At 50.5% G+C, this 19,076-nt stretch overlaps 1 protein-coding gene and 1 long non-coding RNA gene across 6 annotated transcripts in view; one reads left to right on the top strand and one right to left on the bottom strand.

Moving 5' to 3' along the window:
* The window catches only part of SLC6A1 (solute carrier family 6 member 1), a 46,547-nt gene that overhangs the window by 11,922 nt on the left and 15,549 nt on the right, over positions 1–19,076 (top strand). Inside the window, exons 2-9 of one of the 5 annotated variants that reach the window (XM_054481324.1) lie at positions 7,956–8,116; positions 9,384–9,528; positions 11,022–11,083; positions 12,400–12,790; positions 13,184–13,315; positions 13,938–14,038; positions 15,532–15,641; positions 17,656–17,788. In XM_054481324.1, the coding sequence (XP_054337299.1) occupies positions 12,553–12,790; positions 13,184–13,315; positions 13,938–14,038; positions 15,532–15,641; positions 17,656–17,788 (714 nt within the window). In that variant the 5' untranslated portion in view covers positions 7,956–8,116; positions 9,384–9,528; positions 11,022–11,083; positions 12,400–12,552. Of the gene's footprint in view, positions 1–7,955; positions 8,117–8,764; positions 9,529–11,021; positions 11,084–12,399; positions 12,791–13,183; positions 13,316–13,937; positions 14,039–15,531; positions 15,642–17,655; positions 17,789–19,076 lie in introns of those variants that run through there. The other 4 variants (XM_054481326.2, XM_063661718.1, XM_054481323.1 and 1 more) reach the window with 4 other exon arrangements.
* LOC129033199 (uncharacterized) overlaps positions 269–19,076 on the bottom strand; it is an 80,444-nt gene continuing 61,636 nt past the window's right edge. Inside the window, exons 5-6 of the long non-coding RNA XR_008501554.2 lie at positions 2,554–2,741; positions 269–1,751 (exon numbers count right to left, since the gene is read on the bottom strand). This is a non-coding gene — a long non-coding RNA (uncharacterized LOC129033199). The remainder of the gene's footprint in view (positions 1,752–2,553; positions 2,742–19,076) is intronic.

Raw genomic sequence — 19,076 nt, 5'->3', positions numbered from 1 at the left:
AGTCTGATTGTCTCTAGAAGGGGCTGATAGAACCTGCAGAGCTGTTGAGAGAGAGAGATTCAGTCCCAGGTGTGGACACTTGATAAAGAGCTGTGGCACTGTCTGCAGCCACTGTCATGGATGTGCCTTCTGCAACGCTAAGCCAGCTCTCTGTTTGGGCTATGCTCCTGCACGTGACTTATTTAGTTCATCGTTTAGTTCAGCCAGCCCTTGCAGTGTTATTTTTTCTTTTTCCCAAATCTGAGTTCTTAAAGGGCCTTTATCTTAATGCCCGTCGCAGCCTTCCAAGCACATCTTGAACAGGAATGAACAGCTATTTTAACCCCACGGGCTTCTTACAAGTGTGTTTTAAAAGGCAAAGAGCGATGTAAAAGAATGGCAAAAGGTCATCGTGCTGCTCTTATTTCCTGGTCTGAGTCAATCCTTTCTGGCCGGTTGAGCACAGGGCTTTTACAGAGGCATCCCCTGGAACTGAAGTCCTCCAGAAAGCCCCACACCCCTCAGAGGCAGGAGGAAGAAAGGAGCCTGGAACAGGTGGTGAGGGTGCAGAGGGTGGGCACCCAGATGTGTTCCACAGGGGCTTGCCCTCATGCCCAGCACAGGGTTGGTTGCTCAAGCTGGCAACGGGAGGCAGCTGCCCTGAGTGGAAGGTTGAGACTAATGGGCTGGCCCCCAGCAAATACAGTCAGAACCAACTGAAGGAAGTCAGTGGAAGAGGCCCTGCAGCCTGGGTTCAAAAATCCCGGCTCCTCAGCCGCTTTTGACCTTGGCCTCTGCCAACCTCAGGCTTCTCTTGGCTGAAAGGTAGGCTCCTTCCCTCCCTCCTTGGGTTCAGTGACCTGACGCAGCGGAGCCTTGCACAGCTTACAAGCAGTGAATGGCACATCTGCTTTCTCTTCTGTCCTTCCTTCCTTCTGCCCTTGTTTTTCCTCTTTCCCCTTTCTGATCCCTTCCTGTGCTCCTCCTTTCTTCTTCCTGTTTTCCTCCTCATCACTCTGCTCCTTTACCCCAGCCTCCTCCTTGTGTGTTTCTCTTCTCCTCTCCTTCCATACCCTTTTGTCTCCTTTCCCCCTCCTTCCCACCCTCCTCTCTCTCCATCCCTCTCCACTCTTTCAAATCCACCCAGGGAGATGCCTCTGAGTTCCTGTGTCTGATCCCAGGATTCGATGTTCCTCATCCTGCAGCAGACGTCTCTGCGGGCACCCACCAGCCCCAGCATGCGCTCCAGGGCCAGCCCAGGGGTTGACGTCCAGGGCTTTCCTTACAGGAAGCAATTAAGAGGGTTTCCAGCATTAAACCACTCAGGAAGCAAGGCCAGTTTCTGCCCGAGAGCATGCCTCCCTGGCCCCACAAGAAGAAACAGGCCTAAGGCTCACTGGTGTGCTGGAGCCTGCTCACAGATGGCACATACCCAATCCTATGACCTCATATTAGTACCTTGCACAGGCAACGGTGGGAGTGTTTACACCACAGAAATCAGCAGATGCTGCAAATTGAGGCTTCTGTTTTGTTTCCTGAGAGCCCATTGTTAAAGCTTACCAGCACACCATCGCTCTGTAGACCTGCCACCTTCTCCGAAGCAAACGTTTCTGTGCTGAGGTCTTGTAAGAACAATGTCCTCTGCCATAGAGGGCAGAACCCAGAAGAGCGCATGCATATCTAGCAGTGTTCAAGCTGCCTGCTGTCGGGGAAGCAGAGCAGGTGGAAGACCTGGGCCCCGTTCTTGCATAGGTGACAGTGCAGCTGGGAAGCTAAGACAGAAGAATCCGTAATTAGTCAGGAGAGAAGCCACATTGTATAGGGCAACCAGGCCTTCCTCCTCACCCTCACCATGGTCCTGGCTCAGGCACTGTCCCTCATCCTTGCACCAGCCCTGTTACAGCAACCTCCACCCATGCTCCCTCTCCTCTCCTCCTCCCCACACAGCTGCTGGGCGGTCTTGCCACGTCACCATCACATCAAATCTCCCCACCTTCCACGGTTCAGGTGGCAGCCCTGGTGACCACCCCATGCCCACAGTGGAGAGGGATAGTTAAGAACATGGGTTTGGAATCAGACTGCAGTGTCCGGGAGCTGGGAAGTTGTTTTACTGTCTGAACTTCGGCTTCCTCATCTGTACAGTGTGCAGTACAGAAATGCAGTAAATATATTAAGCACTTCCTCAGCCTTCCGTGTGATCATCATTCTCATTACAGGGTAAGATGTGCCCTCTTTTCCTGCATCAGAGCTCTTTACTACTACTGGCGGCTTCCTGGCCACATTTCCCTAAATCACCCCAGATTCTAGCCCCCAACAAGCCTCCTCACTGTCTCCAAATATGTTCTGTATTTTGGCTTTGTTCTCTCTGCTTGGAATGGACCAGGAGCAGTTAGGGTTGCAGTTAAGAGCAAGGAGTCCAGTCCTGCTCCTCTAGCTGTGATTATTTTTGAAATATCCCCACTTCTGCTCCCTCTTCCACCAACTGCAATGCTACCCCTCCCAGTAGCCTGCCTGAACCCAGACCCTGGGGCAGGGTGCCACCTCTTCTTCTCTGCGTGCTGTGGAAGAACTTACCCCGTGGATGTGGATTGTCCATGGCCCATCTCCCAGCTGTCCCGAGAGCTCAGTGGCAGCAGGACTCAGACTCCAACTTGCATCTTTGTCCCTCAGCACCCAGCGTGAGACCTAGCTCCCCGGAGGTGCACAATCGATGCGGATCAGATTGAAAATTGCCTTGACAAAATGAAGTTCTCAGTTGGGCACTACAGATAATTAGGGGCCAGAACAGACGTTAGTAAACCACTGATCGTGTGAGCGAGACAAGCAGGATTGGATCAGAGTGAGGTGCAGCTGGAAATTGGAGTCTGACTGTCCTGCTTGCACACAGAAGCAAGCCGAGGCACAGAGAGGGGAAGGGACTGGCATAAGGTCACACAGCTAGTAAGTTTAGAGTGAGATTTCAAACCTGTGTCTACTGGACTTCAGGGCGTCAAGCTAACTGCCCTTCCTCCTCAGGTCAGCTCCTTGCGGCAGCTGCAAGGCACAGGCCATGTCTGCAGTTGGAGGAGAGCTGGGGTCTCCAAGAGGGGAGTGCTGCCCCTAGAGGCTGGCTGCCTCCTGGGGACTGTGATTAGAGCCTCCAGCCCCACAGCTCAGCCAGAATCCCACGTGACCTCCCAGGGACTCCCTGGATACCTGTAGGGTTTGTCCAGCACAACCATAGGAGCCATTTTGGAGCCAGAACTCAGAGGCTCTCATGTTAGCAGCCTCTCTTCGGTTTCTTAAAAAGAACAGCAGGCCTCGTCCTTGTGGAGGTTTGTCCTGGAGGGAGGTGGCTGCTGGGGATGGGCCATACTTGTACACCCCAAATGGAGGGCTTGGGGGGTTCCACAGGTTACCCCGTTAGAGACAGCAGAGTGGTTAAGAGTTTGGACACAGGAGCCCAGCTGCCTGGGTCAAGGCTTGGCGCCCCTAGCTCCTAACTGGGAAACCTTTGGCACGTCACTTTAACCTCTCTGTGCCTCAGTTTACCCATCAATAAAATGGGGGCTAAAAGCAATTTAATAGACAAAAAGCATTTAGAGTGGCCCCAGCACATTAGTAAGTGTGTCCAGCTCACTTCTTCCCTGTACTGAGCTCTTCTTTTTCTTTCACTCGTTGTTAATGAAAAGTTGGGGAATTTTTCTTTTCTGTAGGCAGCTGCAGAAGAAGGAGAACCATCCTCCTGGAATCTGTTTCACCATTGGATGGGTCTGTCATATTCCAGTAGTTGCAAAGTTGAATTTGTTCTCACCTGGGTTGTTGGGGTGGGGATGCCCTCTGGCCTTCTTCCACATTGTGGTTTCAGAGGTGTCCTAGAAAGCCTGACTTCTAGGCTCTCAGAGGCTGAGAGCAGAGGGGAAGGGCTAGAGCTTCCATTTATTCATCTGTCCTAGGACAGTGAGGCTAGGCAAACTCATCTCCACGCAGTCACATTTCTCTCCCTCTGGCATCCAGCAGTCATGCTTGGGCAGGTCAGGTCATGAGGCCTGATAGGTCTAATGGCTTCAGGGAATTTCACACAGGCCAGTGCCTGGGAGGCACTTCCTGGACAAGCAAATAGCACCAGACTATAACTCAGAGGGCCTGGGTCAAGTCCTGTGTGACCTTGGGCAGGTCATTTGACCTCTCTGGGCCTTAGTGCCATCATCTGCAAAATGGGACCAGTGATCATTTTAGCATCAATGTATTTAGCACTTGCTGAACTGGGCACAGTGCTAGAAAATTCAAATCCAGTCATCACAGAGTGGGAAGTGCTTATTATTGACCTCTTTTATTGATGAAGAAACAAAAACTTTTTTTTTTTTGAGACGGAGTCTCGCTTTGTTGCCCAGGCTGGAGTGCAGTGGTGCGATCTCAGTTCAGTGCAAGCTCCGCCTCCCGGGTTTACACCATTCTCCTGCCTCAGCCTCCCGAGTAGCTGGGACTACAGACACCCACCACCACGCCCAGCTACTTTTTTGTATTTTTTAGTAGAGACAGGGTTTCACCATGTTAGCCAGGATGTTCTCGATCTCCTGACCTCGTGATCTGCCCACCTTGGCCTTCCAAAGTGCTGGGATTACAGGTGTGAGCCACCGCGCCCGGCCAAAACAAAAACTTTGAGAAAATAAGTAGCTTACTTGAAAGTCACAGTGGGATGTTGTGAAGAGTAGGCATGCAATAAATACTACTGACAAAGACACCTGCTTCTGCAAATTCCCTCTCAGGTACGTTGAGGCAGCTGAGGGATTTATACCAAGGCATGAAACTGCTTTCCTTCATCTCTTGAGTAAGAGTATGCGGCTGGCTGGGAGTTGGGAGTCCGTAAGGTTCAGGCCACTCTCATGCTGTGTGACCTTGGGCCAGCCACCAGTCCTCGCTGGGTTTTTTCTTCATCTATAGAATGCCATGGTAGACCAGGTGCACCGGTTTGGCATGGAGCAAGTCTGGACCAGGAAGGAGGCTGCTGGGTCTTGGCCCTAAGCACCACTGTGCATGGGGCTGAGGATCCAAGAATGGAGGCCTCCCATTTAGACCCCAGGCTGTCCCAACCAGCTCATTTCTCCTGTAGCCTGCATCCCACCACAGGCCTGGCTGGCCTCTGAAATCTTGTTAAAATGCTGGGCCTTGGAGACCCTCTCTGGCGGCTCCCTTTCCATTAGGGCACCTTCTCCGGGAGCTTTCCCTGACCTCCAGGACAGCGCATGGCAAGCGCTGCCCACAGCACCGGCTGTCCCACACAATTCCAACCTCCCTCTAACCTTCTGTACCTGATCATCCACTATTAATTGGTCTTCACATTTGTATAACATTTTTCAATTACAAAGCACTTTTGCGGCCATTTATCTCTTTGAGTGGCAGCCTAAGTTGCTATTTATTGACACTTCCTGTGTGCCAGGCCCTTCGCTGGCCTCTTTCCATGCATTATCATGCAATTCTCAGAGCAATTCTGTGAAATCCACATTTACAGATGAGAAAATTGGGACTCAAGCAAGCCAGATATGTAGCCCTTTTACACAGAGATTTGAACGAAGTCCCATGAAATAATCTGGGTCATCCCTAACAACAGCTTCTGAAGCTTTCATATGTGCCTAAATCACGGGACCTGGTTAAAACTCAGCTTCTCATTCCACAGGTCTTGAGTGGGGCCCAAGATTCTGCATTTCTGACAGGCTCCCAGGTGATGCTGATGCTGTCTCTTGAAGAACCGCACTTTGAGAAGCAAGGCCCTGAATCACTGGGCAATTTGAGACCCCAGGCTGGCAAGGCTGTTGTTTCCTTATCTGTCAGATGGGTGAAGTAGCCCTGGCTTACATAGATGGAATGACTCCTGGATGATATAGTGCCTGCGAAATGCCTGGCACACAATAGGCGCTCAATAAATGCTAGCTCTTCTCCTTCGATAGGAGCTGGCATGAGTCTGGGTACACAACAGATGCTCAATAAAGCCTTGTCCAATGGATTGAGCCTAGCATTTTTCCCGAAGGCAGAGAATAACTGTATTATGTTTCCCCTTGGAATGAAGCCAAACTCAATATTAATTTCTTTCTTGAACCACGGAGTTTCAAAAAGAAATAAAGGCAAACTAGAGTGATTGCAGTCTGAAGCGAGCCTCTGTAATTTCTGTAATTACAGAATGAGAGCAAAGCAAAGCAGGCATGAGCACAGTCTCATGGAGGGAGTGGGGTGGGGGTAGGGGGAGGGGAAGAGCAGGCCCTACTCCCAGACCCACTGCTCCCCCTCCTCACTTCCCTGGCTTTTCAGGGCTCCCCACTCACTCCATGGCGGGGCCATGGCCTGGGACAATGGCAGCCCTGAGACTCCAGCCCTGGCCTCTCAGTCTCTGCCTAGGTCCCCACCCCACGCAGCCGCCTGTCCCTCTGATGCAGTGGGACAGAGGGAGATTGTCCGAGGCAGCTTCCACGCACTTCCCTCCCCCTTGCCTGCCATCTGGTCCAGGGCTGGGCTGCTCATAGCCAATCATCCAGCAAGGCCCATGGCCCACGGGCCCCACCTCCAGAATAGATCCTGGGTGTCGGTGACACTTCCCCCCACTTCTGCCCATGCAGCCACCCCCATGCAAGCCGCCATCATCTCTCTGAACTGGCAGCCTCTGATCATGTCTCCCTGCTTCCCCCTTGCCCCTATACAGCCTTTTCTGGGCATCCAGAGGGAGACTCTTAAACTAACCGTAAGTCAGATCTCCCCCACCACTTCAACCCCCACTTCCTCCCATCCCACTTAGAATGAAACCCGAATCCTTGCTGTGACCTCTGAGACCTGTGTGACCTAGCCTCTGCCCACCACCTCCGCCTGAATCCATTTCCTCTCACACTGGACTCCGACCACCTTGGCCACCTTAGTGTCTTTCAAAAGTGCCAGGCTCATTCCTGCCTCAGGGCCTTTGCACTTGCTGCTCCCTCTGTTTGAAATACTGTATCCCAGAGAGTCCCATTTCTGGCTCCTAATTCAGACTGAATTTTTTTTTTTTTTTTGCTCAGGCCAAATAAAACAAGCCCAAGGGCCAATTTTGACCCATTTTGCCACTTCTGATGTAGGGCTTCCAAACTGTACATGTTTTCTTTCCCTTACAAAGCATCTTGTCATTCAGAGATTGGCAGAGGAATTCTTTGTGCTTGGTTTGGCCCCATTTTTATCAATGGCTTTAACACTTGGTCATAGAGCATGCACTGAGGAAGGATGGGATATCCTGGGAATGTTTTACCATCTTCCTGCCTGGAGTGTCTTTCACTAACTCCGTCCTTCCCAGAGGCCCCATGAGGGAGTCATCTTCTGGTTTACGAATCTGATCCCATTATCAGCCCTGCCCTATCCCTGCAGCTAGTCCCCAGGTTCCTTAGCCCAGTGTCCAAGACCCTTCATATACTGACCTTCCTAGCTTCACACTGTATACTTTATTTAGTACCTGTGTTTCCCTCCACTTGGAACGCCTTTTCTCTCTTTTTAAACCTGATGAACACCTATTCAACCTTCAAAGCCTTGCTCAAAGGACCCCTCGCCTAGGATACTTTCTCTGGCTGTATTAATGCGTTTCTTCTAGGCCTACCGTGTCTTGTTCTTACACCCCTTGCAGCATTTATCACAGGGTATTATGATCAGCTATAGGCAGAAATATTTCTCCTTCTAGGCCATGACCTTGACAAGGGCAAGGGTTTTGTCTTATTAAATTCTCACACCCTGAGTGTCCACACCAGCTCCACCCACATAGGAGGCCTTAGTAAGTATTTACAGAAATGAATCTTTCTGCTGGAACCTGTTAGTTCACTGATTCGGATTCTGGTGACCAGGGTGTAGTTCAGAATACAAAATGCTTGAAGAGATGGCTCCATTGTTGTTTCAGCACACAGCATGTGCTTAGTAAATACTTGCAGAATGAATGTGTTAGTGAGTACAGAGGACCTGACCTGTCATCACTGGTGGTCTCACATTAATAGTGCCCTTTGAATGTGGCTTTGGTGGAATTAAGTTAATCATGGTATAGTATGCACCTGAAGGAATGTGGAGCCGGATTCTGGGTCTGCAGAATGTTGTCACCTGATGAAGAACTGGAAGACGCTGGAAGAAGGCTTTGGAAAAATGCCCAGATCATGAGAAGGTGAGAGGTGTTTCTTCTGCCTGCTCCACCAGCAGGTAAAGGAGGCTGATCACAGGCTGGCACTCAGGGTGAGGTGGAAGAAACGCGTGGTCTTGCCACTACAGACCCGCAGAGCTGTCCTCCAACATGATCCAAGACAGCCACAAAACACAGGGGTGTGTCTTGGGAAACGAAAAGTAACAACTTGCAAAAAGGTTGGTTCAGAGAAATGTTCTAGAAAGACAGCCAAGTTGCCCTGCCGTGAACTCACACACACCTGTGCTTTCTGCATGTTATTTTCATAGGAGAGGGAAGTGCCAGGAATTAAAATTGCTGATGCACTGTTCCCCAGGTGTGTGGGTGAGGCATGCTTCCTGGGACCACTCCATTTAAGCATTGGGTCTCAGGCGTGTTCACTAGCAGGAGGCTCTTTATCAATTTCCTCCCATGGACCAGATGATTGGGATATTTTTTTCCACCAGACTTTATTACAGAATGATTATTTTTGTACTAACTAAACAAACAAATGTACCACTCCCAGCTTCTGACTGGCCCAAGGTGCTGAGCTAGACCTCTTTGCTTTGGTACAAAGAAAGCCCAAAGCCCAGAGACTTGGCATTTCTGTTAGCTGGTATTCCCCAGGGGGACTAAAAGGATGATTTCCATTGGAGTTTTTAAAATGCTGAAGACACTGAAAGACCTGAATAGTAAGCCTTTAATAAACATTATTCGGTATTATTATTGTTGTTGTTGTAGCCTTCTGGGAAGTTGCGAATGCCAGATTAAGAACAATGGACCCATACCCAGATGGTGGCGATTGCAGTGATAACAATGGCTGAGATTTCCTAAGCCCTAACTATGTGCCAGGCATAGTTGTACATGCTTTACACACATGATCTCATTTAATCATCACCATAACCCTCGGAAGGAGGTATTATTATCTTCCCATTTTATAGATGAGGGTCAGAGAGGTAAAGTAACTCATCCTGCATTAGTAGGTGTTGGAGGAAGCCAAGGTCTGTCTGACTCAGCACCAGGGTGGCTTTGCTGCTGTGTAAGTCAAAGAGTCTTCTCAGTTCTAAATCCTCAAAGAAGTATGAGTTATATCAATTCATGGCTTTACTTTGTTTATCTTCATATGTGCCACATCTTCTAAAAGGAAAACTCCAAATATAGTCATGTGGCTCCTCCTAGGGAATTATAGGCATTTGGCTGAATCTGAATACGTATCCCCGTATTCCAGAAATTGGAAATCACATGTATGTCTTCTTTATGGTGAGGTCTTCAGAGCAGCCACCATCTCTGATCGTTCAGGGCTTGGCATGAGGATGTGCTCAATATAGTCATGGAGAAGAACTCATGGACTGAACTTCCTGGTGAACCAGAGGGATGGTGCAGAGATTTAAGATTGCAACAGGAACCCCCAAGCCAATGTAAGCAAAACATCTATTTCATGACTATGGGAATGTTTTGTAAAATCCAAGCACCAGCCTGAAGAAAGCCTGGAACTGCAAACTAGGAGCTTTGAGACACTCTCTCTATCTTTTGATGTCTAGTTTTCTCCTTGCTCAGCAGACCAAATCTCACTCTGAGTACAAGATGGGCAGAGGATGGCTGCCCCAGAGTCCCCAAGTCACTGGCAAAACTGCCCTTCTTCCTGGGTCCCATGCCAAATTTCCAGGGAAGGAATTTGATTGGCTAGCCTGGGTCAGGTGGTCAGTCCTGATCCAAGGTGATTGGATCATTTTGAACAAATATGGCAGCTGGAGCCCACAAGGGTAGATCATGGGACAGTTAAGGGCCTCATTGTTATGAGAGTTAATGGCTGAGGCTGCTCTCTCCTGCGTATCCCAAGACTCCCTGGTAGACCACAGAATCGGCCGCCACCTACTATCCTGCCATTCTCCAGAAGGGGAGGCAGGCACCCTACTGAGTCCAGAGCTCTCTCTAACATTGCCATGCCCAGGCCAGGATCTAGATGGGCATCCAAGACCAGCCTGTGTGCGGTGAAGTAGTTCAAAGTGAGCAGGCCATCCCTGAGAACGAGGAGCAGGGGTGTTAGGAAAGTTTGGATTATCTGAAGATGGCCTGGTTCTCCGTGAACTCTGGGAGGAGACGATGGTGTTTGGTAATGGGGACTGCATGTGAGGGGCTGGAGGGCGAGTGCACAGCAGACTGGGCCCCCGCCGGGCAAAGCTGAGGGGAGGAGGGCACGTGGGAGGGCCAGGGCCAAGCCGCACCTTGCTTTGGCGCAGCTCCACCTCTGAGGGTCCGCAGACTGGTGCTTCACATGTTGTGGTTTGTTCTGAGGGTTCCATAAGTTTATTTTTTGTTATATTATTAATTTAAATCAGTTTTGTAGAGCATTATAGAAATTTAAAAAGCACAAAGAAGAAAACAAAAGTCACTCAAAAACTAAGCATTGTAACCATCTTTGGGTATATCCTTTTTAAAAATAGATGTGGGGGGAGGGGGCAAAATGGGTTAATTCGAAATAAACTGTCTGGAAACCTGCCTTTCTCACCCCAAAACAAGGTGCTCTTTCTCATGTTCTTACGTGGTCTTTTTGTAACATTTCCACAAGTTTGGATGGAGGACAGAGAAAAGTCTCAGCAGCCCCTCTGTTGGTTTCTCTTTTCCTCTGATAAAATTATGGAATGTCTTCTCCACGCTGCCCTCATCCCATGCCCACAGCTGTCCCTAGGGCAGCGGGCCCCACTCCTGCATGTTCCCAGCACCCCAAGGGCCAGTGCCATGCTGCATGGACTCGCTGCGGCCACCCTGGCTGGGGACGCTCTGCGGGACACGCGCACAGCCCCGACGCCCTGGCAGGCTTCCTGCACCCCTGCTGCCCTCTGTAGGAGCTGCCTGCATGCCCCATCGCTGCTTCACCGTCCCTCCTCTCCTCCCCTTCTCTGCTTTGCAGGATCTCACCCAGGGTGGCAGAAGGAGGCCTTCTGGAGCTGACCCACCCCCGACGACCATCAGGTAACGTCAACAGCCCCGGTAACAACATCCATGAGTGGAGTTCTCTCTCTTAACCAGGTTGGCGAAAAGCACTCTTGCAGCGATTACAGCTGAGTTTTGATGCAACTCTACAAGCCGGAGGGGATTGCCACCATTTTATACATGGGGAAACTAAGCACACACAAGAGCAGTACTTAGTAGTAGTATTGAGTAGTAGTACTGAGCAGTAGTACTCAGCTGGTAGAAGGCAGACTGGAGATTTGAACTCAGGACTAGTCTCAGCCCAGTTTCCTCCACTGTACTGTACCCGACGCTGCCCCTGGAACTAAAAAGGTAAGAAGGCTGCAGAGTGTCAGTAGAATATCTTGGGGTGACTGAAGGCTGAAAGAGGTCATCTAAACCAGTGGCCCTTAGCTGAGAGCCAGGGCTGGGCTGCCAGTATAAGAATCTCCTTTGGCAGAGCTTGTTAAAAGTATAGACTCAGGGCTTCCTGCAACCCAGTGAGAGATGTACCAGTGTCATCCTCATTTTAAAAGATAGGGGCACACAGAGGTTGAGTGTACTTAAAGTCACACAGCTCAAAAGTGATAAAGTCGGGGCCAGGCGCTGTGGCTCACGCCTGTAATCCCGGCACTTTGGGAGGCCAAGGTGGGTGGATCACAAAGTCAGGAGATCGAGACCACGGTGAAACCCCGTCTCTACTAAAAATACAAAAAAATATTAGCCAGGCGTGGTGGTGGGCACCTGTAGTCCCAGCTACTTGGGAGGCTGAGGCAGGAGAATGGCGTGAACCTGGGAGGCAGAGCTTGCAGTGAGCCGAGATGGCACCACTGCACTCCAGCCTGGGCGACAGAGCGAGACTCCGTCTCAAAAAAAAAAAATAATGTGGTAAAGTGGACTGTGATCAGAGGTCGTAACTCCTAGGCTCTGTCGTCTTCACCCAGACCCCTCCGTAGCGGGGACACCTTTCTCCCCATTCAGCCACAGGTTGAGCTTCTTTCTTGCTCACCCTGGCGATGGCTAGTATGGCCGCAGAGTGTGACAAGGCTCCCAATTGCATCCTTGGAGGCAAAGTTAAAGATTTTATGATTAAATACTTAACATTTCCTGTTGGAAGTTTGATGGCCTCAGATTTCTCCTCTGAGCAGGACATACAACAGAGGGTTGGACACAGATGGCCAGAGTTGAAGCTAGGCCAGGAAATATCACTGTGTCTTTGGAAACAAAAGTCACCTTCCTTCCTCCAGGAGCAAGGGCGGGTGAGAGGAAGAGGGCTTACAGAGAGCCTTTTCAAGCCCCTAGCTTGTTTATGGGTTATTTTGTTTTTGTCATTTTAGGGTGAGGCAACTCCAAGGTCCTACTCTCTTTCTGTGCCTGTTACCCACCCCATCCTCCTAGGGTGCCCTTGAGCCGCAAAACTGCTGTCCACGTGGACCGGGGGTGACATCGCACGTCCATCTGCCAGGACCCCTGCGTCCAAATTCCGAGACATGGCGACCAACGGCAGCAAGGTGGCCGATGGGCAGATCTCCACCGAGGTCAGCGAGGCCCCTGTGGCCAATGACAAGCCCAAAACCTTGGTGGTCAAGGTGCAGAAGAAGGCGGCAGACCTCCCCGACCGGGACACGTGGAAGGGCCGCTTCGACTTCCTCATGTCCTGTGTGGGCTATGCCATCGGCCTGGGCAACGTCTGGAGGTTCCCCTATCTCTGCGGGAAAAATGGTGGGGGTAGGTGCTGGCCTGGGGACCTCCTGGCTGGGTCTGGACCCTGCAAAAAGGATCTTGCTTAGGCATTTTTCTGGGGCAACTGTAGGAGAAAAGCCCCCCTAAAGACTCCAGAGGGAGCACCAGGCCCCATTTCTTGTTTCTTGTCCCTTTATCAAAAGATTCCCGAAGGACAATTGTCCTCTGTTAATTATACCAAGAAGTTCATCTATTCACCTGCAAAAAATGGGATGTATTTCACGTAAGGCTGTCCTTGGGCCTGTGGTTGGCTGTGGGTCCTGCTTCTGAGGCAGGTATAAAGAAATACTGGTTGGGGACCCAGACCCACGGCACTCCCTCTACCAGGGCGGGTCTTGAAAGTCTTGGGGCCACGAGCTCTGTCTTCTTTACCTGCAGGAGCCTTCCTGATCCCCTACTTCCTGACACTCATCTTTGCGGGGGTCCCACTCTTCCTGCTGGAGTGCTCCCTGGGCCAGTACACCTCCATCGGGGGGCTAGGGGTATGGAAGCTGGCTCCTATGTTCAAGGGTAAGTCTGCAGAGCAGGGGCCTGGGTGGTGGTGCCCCTGCTCACACACACCTCTTGCCCTCTGGAGAGAGCGAGCTGTCTACCCAGACCAGGGCTGACATCACATATCCATCCACCAGGTGCATATATGAGCAGAGTGAGGGCTGTTGCAGGGGGCCAGGTGGCAGATGACAGTGCTGGTCAGAAACTAGGGAGGTGGAGGTGGAGAGGCCCAATCCAGAGTCCCCCGCATATCAGCCTGCTCTGTCCTGTTAGCCCATTTATTTCCCCTGCAAGGGCTGGGTGTGACTTTCTTTGCCTCCTGCTCAGTGCCTGACAGGCACCCAGGTAGATACATGGTGAGTCATGCTCACTGACCGAAGGCCTGGGCCCCACCTCGTCCGGCAAGCTGAGACCCCAGCCCTGCCTGCCACCAGTCTGCACTGGGCCCCAGACATGAGTCCTGGCCCCCTGGCTTGCCAGATGTACATGACCTTCAGCAAGTCACTGCCTCTCTCTTAGCCTCGGTGTCCTCAGTAATGCCTGTCTCCGAGATCAATAAGATTGTAGAGGTCGTGGAACATGCCCGACAGTTCATGTTAATTCTGTATTAAATGGATGCGTGTCTGTGTTCCGCTCCCAGGCGTGGGCCTTGCGGCTGCTGTGCTATCATTCTGGCTGAACATCTACTACATCGTCATCATCTCCTGGGCCATTTACTACCTGTACAATTCCTTCACCACGGTGAGTGGTCCCTTTGACCACCCCCTCCAGCGGAAGCCCACCACGGCCACTACTCTGCTGACAAGGCCGTTCCTCCAGGAGTGGGGAACTTGGTTTGTCTTTTGTGGGCCTTGGTCTCCCCACAACAGCCATAGCCTCACAAGTTTAGCATCTCCTGTGAGCCAGGCACTCCTTGTAGGCTCACATCCAATCCTCATGACACCCCTCTAAAGTGGGTATTGTTAGCACATTTTATATGGACACAGACAGCCTGGGTTCAAATCCTGACTCTAGTATATACCAGCTATGCAACTTCAGAAAAGAGACTTAACCTCTCTGAGTCTCAGTGCCCTCATTTATAAAATGGAAATAAAATTAGAACCTGCCCCAGTTCCTCAAAAAATTAAACATAGAATTACCATATGATCCAGCAATTCTGCTTCTGAGTAGATACCTGAAGAATTAAAAGCGGGCTCTCAAAGAGATATTTGTACACACATGTTCACAGCAGCACTATTCACAGTAGCCAAAAGGTGGAAGCAAGCCAAGTGTTCACTGATAAATGAATTGGTAAGCAGAATGTGGTCTATACATACAATGGAATGTAATTCAGCCTTTAAAAGGCAGGAAATTCTGACGCATGCGTCAACATGGATAGACGTTGAGGATATTATGTCAAGTGAAATAAGCCAGTCACAAAAATACAAATAGTGTTTGATGTTGCTTATATGAGTTTCCTAGAGTAATCAAATTTATAGAGACAGAAAGTAGAATGATGGTTGCCAGGGGTTGTGGGTAGGGGGATGAGGAGTTGTTGTTTAGTGGGTGGAGTTACAGTTTTGAAAAATGAAAAAAGTTCTGGAGCTGGATGCTGACAATGTTAGGCAACACATTTCTCACAATGTGCTCCAATTGTTAAGTGACACATGACTGTATTTGCAGAGGTGTGGCAGGGTTCAAGGAGCTACATTATGGGTATACTTAATGCTTCTAAACTCTACAGTCACCAATAGTTAAGATGGTAAATGTTCTGTGTATTTTATCAAAATTAAAAAATGAAAGAAAACAAAAAGTGAAACCCACCTCATAGGGTTCTTGTGAGGATTAAGGAGCAGATATGTGTAAGGAACTTAGAACTGCGCCTGGCAGAGAACAAGCCCTGTAAGTGTTTGCTGGTGTCGTTGCAGTGAGAGTTAGATGGGCAAGGTCTCTTGCTCAAGGTCACATGGTGGGGAAGTAGCCCCGGCTGCAGCTTGGAAGGCTGTTCTCATAGTGAACAGGTTGAGGTTCAAATCTCAGCTCTGGCACTTAGTAGCTGTGCATTCTCAAGCAAGTCACTGTCCCTCTCTGATCTGTCAAATGGGGATCATAATGCTACTTACCTCCCAGAGCTGCTGGGAAGGGGAGGTGTGAGGAGGCTTGGGGACCATGAGGGTGGGCAGGGTGCACTGGGACCACTCATGCCAGCCCCTGGGAGCCCAGCAGGATGCGTCCTCATGACTGTGTCCTTGCAGACACTGCCGTGGAAACAGTGCGACAACCCCTGGAACACAGACCGCTGCTTCTCCAACTACAGCATGGTCAACACCACCAACATGACCAGCGCTGTGGTGGAGTTCTGGGAGTGAGTATGGGGCCATCAGGGGATGGCAGGGACGGGGCATGTCAGCCAGAGCCCGGCAGGAGACAGAGGCCCCTCAGAGGGGTAACAGAAGAGGTGGATAAAGGGGCTACAGTCATGTGTCACATCATGACATTTTGGTCATCAGTGGACCACATATGCAATGATGGTCCCATAAGATTATAATACCATATTTTTACTTTACCTTTTCTACGTCTAGACATGTCTAGTACCGAAATGCATTGTGTTACAGTTGCGTACAGTATTCAGTACAGTCATGTGCTGTACAGGTTTGTAGCCTAGGAGCAATAGGCCACACCGTGTGGCGTAGGAGTGTAGCAGGCTACACCATCTAGGTTTGTGTAAGTACACACTATGATATGCACACAACAACAAAATTGCTTAAGAACACATTTCTCAGAACATATCCCCGTTGTTAAGTGACACATGACTATATACTTGCAGAGTTATGGCAGGGCTAAGGCAGCCACAAGGGATGCTGAAGGCCTTTTCTCCCCAAAAAGAGTTGGACCATAGATAGAGCCATGAGACACACAAACTCTGACCTTTGATAGCAAAACCCAGCTACTCACAAAGTCAAGGTCCAGCAGGGAGAATACATTCCCCAACATCTCTGCCTCTAATCTCCTGCCAGCGCCTCCCAGTGGTCAAACCCAGCTAGAAGCCAGAGGGCAGGGGACCAGATAATGTGGCCATAGTCGTCAGCATCCTGGGGCCTGGCACAGAGTGGTCAAATGGGAGAGTGGATCAGAGAGGCAAACGGAGGGGAATAACCAGCATAGCCCATTAGAATCACCTGGAGAGGTCGAACACTTCCTGATTCATCCTGAAAACCAGCCCGATCTACTTAGGAACCTAGAGTCACTCGGAATAAACGTGCACACACACTCTGGCCATAGTGAAGGCCGTGCTGATTGTATCTTCAAGGGAGTACCTTGTAGAGATGTGTGTTGGGGGGCACTGATGTGACACAATGAGGTGCTGGGGCCCAGATCTCTCTGGCATGAAGGAAGCATCCGTGCTGGACAGCTCAGAAGGATCCGGGAGCAGTCTAGAAGGTCTCAGAGCACCTTGGATAAGCTCCCAGGAGGAGCTGTTCTCAGGCAGTGTCAGAATCAGAGTTGCCTGATCTCTTCATGGCCAGTGTCTGTGGTTACACTGTTTCTTTACAAATCAAAATCAAATTCTGCTCCGGTAGGTTCTGCTTTCTGGCATCTCCCGCATGCCGCTCTCAGGCACGTTCGGACTTTTCATTCAACCATTTATTCAGTAAACACTTCTTGAGCTCCTACTATGTGCCAACTGATGACAGGCACGGACATGCAGACAGGCAATGGCACCACCAGGCGGCCAAGCAGAGAGGAGGAAAGCCCAGGCGGCTGGGTTGCGGGGACCTCAGGGAGTCCCCTGGACCAGCCCACGTCAGGAGCGGCATCTAGAGGAGAAAACTGCAGGGCAGGCAGGTGCTGGAGAGGAACAGTGTGAAGGCTGGGAGGCAGATGAGGTCAGGCCAGGCACCGGCAAGCAGCTGCAGTGAGTGCTGAGAGGAAAGAGAGATGCAAGGGCCTTGAAAGGCTGGCCAGGGAGTTTGGGCTTCGTTCTGAGAACAAGCGGGTGCTATTCATCGCAGTAAGCAGAGGAGTGACATGATCAGACTTGCAATTTAGAAGGCTCTCTGGGGCTGGAGGGGGGACAGAGCAAAACTGAAGGCAGGGTCCCACTAGGAGGCCACCGGGCCATCCAGATGAGCAGTAGTGGTGGCTGACTAAGGCCCTGGCAGGTCCTGTTCTCTTTGATCTCTTAACCAAACAGCACTTTCTACTGATTAGTATAATGGGCCTCACAGTCCCCAGCTACCTCTTGAATCACGGTGATGACGGTGTCAGCACAGTTCTAGGGTGGAGATATCGTCTGTGGCCATGCCCTGGGTACCCTTGGGTCACTCCAGCTCCCACCAGCTCTGTGTGACTTTCTCCTCCCTCCACTGTTTGACCAGGCGCAACATGCATCAGATGACGGACGGGCTGGATAAGCCAGGTCAGATCCGCTGGCCACTGGCCATCACGCTGGCCATCGCCTGGATCCTTGTGTATTTCTGTATCTGGAAGGGTGTTGGCTGGACTGGAAAGGTAAGGGATATATGTGCACAGTGGGGACAGGAGGGCACTGGATAGAGGAACAGGTCTACAAAGGAAGCTCTGCCCACAACTCCCAGGAGTCCCATCCAACCTTGAGTTAAGCAGGTCCCTTCATCACTCGGTGTGTCAGTTTCTTTTACTGTGAAATGGGAATAATAACATTACCTTACCTTCTAGGGCAGTTGTGAGGATGAAAGGAAATAGTGCAAGTCAGGTACGCAGCACAGTGTGAAGCTCACAGCGAGTCCCATGGGATTCCACTGGGCCCAACAGAGTCATCTCAAAACAGAGGGCAAATGTTGCTCCCGGACTGTTGAACAAACTTTCCCAGAGCATCTGCACTGCACCAAGCCTTGTGCTAGGTGCAGAAACTCCAGAGATGACAGCTTCACATCCTGACCCTTGAGGAACAACAGAGACTCAGGCTCTGTATTAAGCAGTCCATGAGTTAAGATCCCAACCTCACCATTTACTAGCTGTGAGCTCAGGCAAGTCACTTTGCCTCCCTGGAACTCAGTTTCCTTCTCTGTAAAACAGGGCTAATAATTATACTTATCTGTTGGTTTATTATGACAATCAGATGAGATGGTGATTTTGTCAAGCACTCAGCACCTAGCAAGGAGAGTTGTTATTGCTCTTGTTTTTATTATCAGCAAGTGCAGAGCAAATGCCAAGCTGGGATGTCTAGCCCAGGGACACCCGGGAGGTGGAAAACTGGCCTTACTCCACCTCTTCTCCCTTTCAAGCCCTACCCCAGGAGCTTGGGGGCAGAAGATGGCAGTCTCTCACTGGCCCTGACCTGAAGGGAACACAGAGGACAAGTGTGTTGTCTCAGATTTTATGGCAAGTCAAGGGCAGAGAAGGGATTTGTACTGAATAAACTGGGAGGCAGGAAGGTCAGAACAACCCAAGAAGTGGATGCAAGGTTCTAGAAGCAGTAGTAGAAACGAACCAAGCAGAACCTTAACAAATTCCACACTTGGGCAGGGCAGAGCTGATGAAAAGCTACCCTAGTTTCATCTAGTGGGAACTTCTGGACCCACTGGGTTCTCAAATCCAAGGCTGGTGTAAAAGTATCTCTGATCCATTCCTAGGACTAGGGACGCCGGAGGAGTGCACAAGTATCTCCCAGTCTAACTTTCAGGAGCAGAAAAGTATAGGGCTTGTGGGCTTTGGAAGGGTTTGAATCTCAGTCCCTGAGCTTCTAGCTCTGTGCACTTGAGCAAGCCATTTCATCTCTCTGAGCCTCAGTCCCCTCATCTGTTCCATGGTCACAATA

Source organism: Pongo pygmaeus, chromosome 2 (genome assembly GCF_028885625.2).
Source record: "Pongo pygmaeus isolate AG05252 chromosome 2, NHGRI_mPonPyg2-v2.0_pri, whole genome shotgun sequence".
NCBI classification, from domain to species: domain Eukaryota; kingdom Metazoa; phylum Chordata; class Mammalia; order Primates; family Hominidae; genus Pongo; species Pongo pygmaeus.
The sequence above is the reverse complement of the archived record's forward strand: the minus strand, read 5'-3'. Positions and strand labels throughout refer to the sequence as shown.